Source organism: Apium graveolens, chromosome 7 (assembly GCF_009905375.1).
Source record: "Apium graveolens cultivar Ventura chromosome 7, ASM990537v1, whole genome shotgun sequence".
NCBI lineage: Eukaryota > Viridiplantae > Streptophyta > Magnoliopsida > Apiales > Apiaceae > Apium > Apium graveolens.
This window is the reverse complement of record NC_133653.1, coordinates 115,959,903-115,966,998: the sequence shown is the minus strand read 5'-3', so window position 1 is coordinate 115,966,998 and position 7,096 is coordinate 115,959,903. Positions and strand designations below refer to the sequence as shown.

The following is a 7,096-nucleotide window of genomic DNA, read 5'->3' as shown; positions in this document are numbered from 1 at the left end:
CATAATTTTTATATATATATTAGAGTATATTTATCTTTATTAGTTTATTACTTATTTTTATATTCTTTTTATCTTAACCAATGTTTAGATATATAAATAAATTCAAGTTATTTATAAACAATTATATCACTAAAAGGAAAATATAATAATTAAATACTTCCAAATATTGATGCTTTTATTTACTTTATAAAAGATAAGCTAAAGATCTAAAATGGAAGAACGCGCTGAGTATAAATATATTTGATTTTGATTATATTTTATAGACACGCATGCATATGGCTTGACATGTCTGCACTGAACTGACGTATCAACTTAATTTTGTGGGATGCACAGATTGAAATGGAGCAAAACAACTTGCAAACAGGACTTCAGGAGGAAGCCCTTACAGCTGTTTCTTCAGGTTCTTTTTTAGTCGGCAGCATTCCAATCGCTATTGCTACTAATGGCGCTACTGCTGGTGGTGGTGGTGCTGTTGATGCTGCTGCTATTAGTGCTACTGCTAATGAAGTTGCAGGTGGTGGTGCTAGTGTTACTGCTGCTACTGAGGGTGCTGCTGGAGGTGGTGGTGCTAGTGCTTGTTCTAATTCTGGTGTTAGCCCTGCTGCTGGCCCCTCAACGAGGATCCAACGCCATACTCATGAGCAAATCAATGCATTGGAGATGTAAGACTGGTCGTTCTTAAAGCAGATGAAAGTTAAACTATATATAGTTTTTGTTTAACTTATTTTGCATTTAAACAAGATTTTTTTTGTGTAAACATTGACTTTTTTTTTGGGTAATATATCTTGATGTTAAAATTGGATTGTTTTGGTATGTAATACATTTTATATGTTTTCATATTTTATTCTCTCAACTAGATGTTTTTTTCTCTTTTTTTGTTCAATCCAGGTGCTTCAAGGAAAATGTACACCCTAATGAGTTGAAACGAAATGAGATTGCTCAAACTCTAGGAATGGAACCCATGCAAGTTTTGTGTTGGTTTCAGAACAAGCGGACTCAAATGAGGGTATTTATCTTTTTATTTAACTATACTTTATTTTATCTTAAAGTCTACGTCTTTATCTTATATGACATTGCAACTCTTTCTTTCTCATCATTATAATGTGCCTTGAATTGTTGGTATTAACCTATAGGTTCAAATAATAATTTAACTTTTATTGTGTTTGTCTCTTAATTCTTTTTAGAGTCAGAGTAAACGTGAGCAAAATGAGATTATTCGATCTGAGAACGAAGTTCTTCGAGCTGAAATTCAACACTTTATAGAAGTTGTAAATAAAAACATTTGCCCAGAATGCGGTCCTAGAGATTCTCAAGAGACTGCGGAAGAATATATACTGAGATCTGCAAATATCCGTTTAAGAGAAGAGGTATGATTATCTGAAATTAATTTTCACTTCAGCCATCAGCAATTCTAGTTTCAAGCTCATTAACTTGAATTTGTACTTTTGTCGTCATAGTATAGTAATCTCAGTTATTTTTCTTCTTCTCTCTTTATATTAATTCTAAAATTTTCTTATAGGCGAGACAACTCAAATCAGCAGTTCCATTCTATATGGCTGGTCAGGATTCACAAAACCCGTCAATATCTCAAAATCCACAAAACCTTCCTGTGAGAGTACAAAACTCGGAAAACCTTCAAATAGTCTCCAGAAACCCCCAAAACCTTGCCATACCTACGCAGAATACACCAAACCTCCACAGAGTATCACAAAATCCACAAGACCTTCACACAATGTCTGAGATGGACAATGCAAGTCCTAGTAATACAACTCCAGGAGACAGGCTCAACATAGTCAATTTATTGACTTCAGATGAGTTCAGGCAATCTATAACTGAGCTTGTCATTTCAGCTGCAGAGGAGCTGAAACAAATGGCAATGATTATAGAACCATTGTGGATTTCTAGCAGTGTTTCAGAGGAGCTGAAACAAATGGCATGCTAAATGAAGTAGAATATCTTGCATTTCCTGATCAATTTGGCTTCACAAGATTAAGCTATACATGTGAGGCTTCACGCCACATAGCTAGGGTCTTATTGAGCCCTGCACAATTGCTCAACACTCTAATGAATGTGGTAAGTTTCATTTTTATTTGTTATTTACTCTTATCAATTTGATTGTACACATGATCTTCAAATAATATTTGCCTAACTTTTCTTGTTCTATCCCCCGTAGAAGGAATGGGCACTCATTTTTTCTTCCATTGTCTCAAGAGCTTCGACGTTGAGTATACTAAATGAGGGAATAGACCACAACACAACTCTGCTAGTGGTAACTAACCCATACATGCGTATTATCTAATTAATTATTAATTCGCTATGTGAAACTATATATGAATAATTAACTGCATGCATTTAAATCTCAGGTGGATGCTGAATATCATATTCCTACACCACATATTCTTAAGCGCAAAATTTGTTTTGCGAGATATTGTACACAGTATTCTTCCGGGATGTGGGCAGTTGTTGATGTTTCATTAGATAACATACTCCCTACTCTTCGAAACACCACCTGTCAGAAAAAACCATCAGGTTGCGTGATTCAAGCAATGGCTGATGGAACCTCCATGGTGAGTAAATACATAATTATAAGTATTTATATTACTACTTGTAATTTTTTTTATAACTAATATAGTAATCGTAATATTATGATTTTCTAGATTACTTGGATTGAGCATGTATACGTCGACTACAACGATGTTAGCAACACTTACAAACATCTAATACATTCTGGTCTGGGATTCGGAGCAAAGCGATGGGTTTCAATTCTAGATAGACAAGGTCAACGTCTTGCTGCCACAATGTCATGCAATGTTCCATCTACTCGTGACTTCAACAATCTATGTAAGTAAATATAATTTGAATTATTCAAGTAAAAAATTACTAGCCAGTACGAAGGCAACATAATAGTATCTTTGATTAAAATATGGTTTTATTAAAGTCATGTCAAGCCCAGAAGGGAGAGGAGGAATATTGAAACTTGCAGAGAGAATGACGAACAACTTCTTTACTGGGATTACTGGTCCAATGGGTGGCAGATGGACTAAATTGAATTGGAATTTCGGTGACGATGTTAGCTTGATGATAACAAGGGTCATGGATGATCCTGGCTTAAATACTGGCAGTTGCCTAAGTGTTTCTACTTCCTTTGTGCTGTCAGATTCACCGAAGATGGTGTTTGATTTCTTGCGTGATCACAGAAGTAGAAAGGAGGTGAGGCTTTTAATTTATACCTTATATAATTTATATTGGAATTTTGGAAAGAGTATACATTACCACAGTATATATTGATCAACAGTGGGACATTTATGCCAATGGGAATGATTATGAACCAGTATTCAACATTTCCTATAACGAGGGAGCTGGAAATCTTGTTTCAATATTTAAAGTTCTAGTAAGTACATATACATATCTCTCTCTCTCTCTCTCTCTCTCTCTCTCTTCATTATTAGCACTAAAACAGAAAAAGAGTGACAAAGACTATAAATTAAAATTTGTAGACGAGGACCCAGGAGAATATGCTAGTACTACAAGAAAGTTGGAGTGATGCTGTTGCATCCCATATTGTGTTTTCCTCCACCGAAACTAGGAGCATAGATGTGATACTCGGTGGGGGCAACTCAAATTGTCTACCTCTTCTGCCATCAGGATTCATAATACTTCCAGATGGATCTTCATTTGGCGAAGAAGGCACAAGCAAAACTCTATTGACCGTGTCTTTTCAGGTACTGGTTAATAGATCTCCAGTGGCGGACATAACTCTTGAAAATGCTGCCAGAGTAGTACAATTCCTCAGATATACCTGCGAAAATATCAAGCATGTATTGAATGCAGTTGATCCTAATGCCTGAAGTTAAATATGGTACACACTTTGTTTCAATGTACATTCTTTATCTGGCATTATTAGGTTTTTTTTAAATCCGATATTTATCAGATCAAGGATACTCATTCGCGCTTGCAGGCTGCAGATGTACCGAAGAAAGCATACTTGAAATGGAAGAAATGAAGAATGCACTACCAAAAATGTAATTATGTTTGAACATGCACATATCCCCTTCAAGCCTAGCTGATATTCTTTTGTTATTGGATACCAGAGGTGGAAGGCTCGAGTTCAACAATATATATACAGCACATACACTGCTTATCATAATACAGTTCAACAACATTAACAGTTTTTTCAGTTGAGACTTGTTTCTTGACCTATTTTTCGGAATTAAATTTGAATTAAAATATGAAGGAAGTGATTTTTTACATTATATTTTGGTTTACTTTTGGTTTGTTTCATTTCATACGCTGTATGTTTCTTGAGAAACTCTACCAGTGTCGTGACTTATGTTATGTTGTGACTATATATGCTGCCATTCGTAGAAATAAAATAAAACTGTAGCTTTTTTTCGATAATGAGATTACGGTATTATTGATTGTATTTACAGAAAAATGGATGTTTTTTCAATGCATGCTAAAATCCGTGTAAAGAGTATAGTTTGAATATATACCTCAAATCAGTAAATCAACTAAAAAGTACCCATACAATGTTCGAGTCACATGAATATTAAGCTCTACTTAAAAGAGATAAATCCCTTCTGTACGGTACTTGAAGGCAGATTGATTTCCGTCTCCCAGGATATAACGAACAAAGATGATTTTTAAGCACTTACTAAACCCGTCTTCTACGAACTGAACCAACACGCTTTTATCTCAGAGAATGCGCCTAGAGCTTTCTAAAAGGAATGCAAGAAATGTGAAAGTTTTATATATTTTTTGGTGCATCAAACAATGAGGCAAAAGCCTTTTTTAATAAGGGAAAAAATATAACTTACAAATTAAATTAAATTTGTAACCTCCAAATTAATGATCCAATAAAATCATAACATTATTATAAGAATTACAAAATTCAAAATCTATAAGTTACAACTCAAATAGAATAAACAAAATGCAAATTGATTTTTTTATTCAAAATTTGTCCCACAATCCCCTACATGAATAAAAAATAACTTTGCAAAACAACTCTTCGGACACAAAGATAGATAGCCACGGTAGAAACCAGCATAGTATAGGTAGGAGTTACCCCTTGAACCTTACCTTCGAAGCACACATTTACATTTCTAGAATTTCAGTAGTCGCTTTGATCTTGAAGCTTGAACTGTCATTCTATATTGTGAAATGATGATATATTCCTCATTGGAGTCTTTCCCGCATTCATATCTCATTGTTAAGCCCATTTTGGTCCTGAACTTTAGCCTGGTTTTGTGAGTTTTAGCTAGAATTGGACCCCCGCAATTCCTTTTTTAAGTGGCCCACTTCACTCACATAGGTGATCTCTTGAACAATATAAAAGTATCATTGTTCGACATAAGGATCATTAAAAGCATAGCTTAGTATTTTTCGTATTTTGTCATTATTTTCATCATAGAAATGGACCCGGGAGTCTCCTACAGTGATCTCACTAAGTCATTATAGTTAGGTTGTCCCATTGAACCAAGATCCCGGGATTTCCAGTCAACAAGGTTGGGTTTCCTCTGTAACAACTTTTCCTATTGGTTTTAGTCTCATTCATTTCCATAATTCTTCACTAACTCTTTTGTTAACCCTTTGGTTAATGGATTCGCGGTGTTATCCTTTGACATGTTACAGTTAATAATGATAACTCATGTTGAGAGTAGTTGTTTGATGGAATTATATCAACGAAAAAATTGTCTCAACGTTCCATTACAATCTCTTCCAATTCACCAAATTTTTAATATTCATTATTTGTCTATATTCAAAGAGTACTACACACTCTATCATTATCAATGTTTCAATTCATAATTTGATACTATCAACCTTTAGCCTCTCAAAAACTAGCAATTTCAATTCACAAGAAAACCAAATTTGAGCGTCCCCAAATTACGGTTCTCATTAATCTAGTTACTCAATTTGAGCGCCCTCAAATTCGCAACTTAATCGCATAATTTGAAACCATTGACAATATTTTTTACTTTGAATTTAACATGAACTAGTTTCGCATGCCACAAAATGGAAGACTAACGCTAGTAAGCAGAAGAAGTATTATACTTTATTTATTAATATTCTTTACATTCTCAGCCAATCGATTATAACCATTTCCCACAAACATCACATTTTGGAGAAAATAACTTTAAGCAGATAGACTGATGTCAGACATGTCTTAAAACACTTCATCTACCATGTGGGCCTCGTGCTTCTTCTGCTTTGGTAGTCTTCACTTAGTTGACTTGTGACCCATTTTGTCACAATTGAAACACTTCCCTTGAAATCTCTTCTTTAAAATTCCAGCCTTAGGTCCAAAGTCGATCCTCTTGTCTAGGTTCCCCTTGAATTTAGAGTTCCTCTTGACGTCCAAAACATTAGCATTTGAATAGCCGACAGATCGATTCTTGTTATCTCACTCGATACAAAGTCTTAAGATAAGCTCTTGCACCGACATCTCTTTGCGTTTATGGTTCAAATAATTCTTGAACTCCTTTCAACCATGGGAAATTTCTCAATAACAACTGCTATTTGGAAGGCTTCATTCATGGGCATTCCCTCAGCTTTCATGGCATGCATAATCATCAGAAGGTCTTGAACTTGATTAATCATCTTCTTCGAATCCACCATCAAAAACTTAAGGAGTCGGGCTACTATGACCTTCTTAGTACCCGCATCCTCGATTCTATACTTTTTGTCAATTGAGTCCCACAGAGCTTTGAACGTTTTTAGCACACTATACACCTTGTGTAGTGAATCACTCAAACAGATCATTACGTAATTTCTACACAAGAATTCTGAGTGGTTCCAAACTTCGATTGCACTCACTAGCTAAACATCAAACTCGTCTTCTTTCAGCCCAGGTGCATCCTCAGGCAAGAACCTCACAAGGTTCAATGGTCAAGTAGAAAAATATCTTTTGTTGCCACGTCTTAAAATCCAACCCACTGAATTTTGCCATTTTTTCCTCTTGAGCAGTTACCGGTATAGCCGTATTTGGCACTACAAGGGTCACCGCATTGGGTACTGCTATAGTCATAAAATTGAACAAATATTTGAACCAAATCAAGGGGTTCTCGATGTGTAAACAAAAATCAATTACAGAGGATAT

The 7,096-nt window shown here is 35.1% G+C and overlaps 1 protein-coding gene across 1 annotated transcript; it reads left to right on the top strand.

Annotated features, from left to right (window-relative positions):
• The first annotated feature begins 339 nt into the window (after nucleotides 1-339).
• Nucleotides 340-4,003, top strand: LOC141673984 (homeobox-leucine zipper protein PROTODERMAL FACTOR 2-like). The gene is made up of 10 exons (XM_074480709.1): nucleotides 340-662; nucleotides 889-1,006; nucleotides 1,185-1,367; nucleotides 1,520-1,933; nucleotides 2,364-2,567; nucleotides 2,658-2,841; nucleotides 2,939-3,210; nucleotides 3,296-3,391; nucleotides 3,498-3,818; nucleotides 3,905-4,003. Exons 1-10 carry the CDS (start codon nucleotides 340-342, stop codon nucleotides 4,001-4,003), a joined length of 2,214 nt encoding a protein of 737 aa, XP_074336810.1.
• Nucleotides 4,004-7,096: the final 3,093 nt, after the last annotated feature.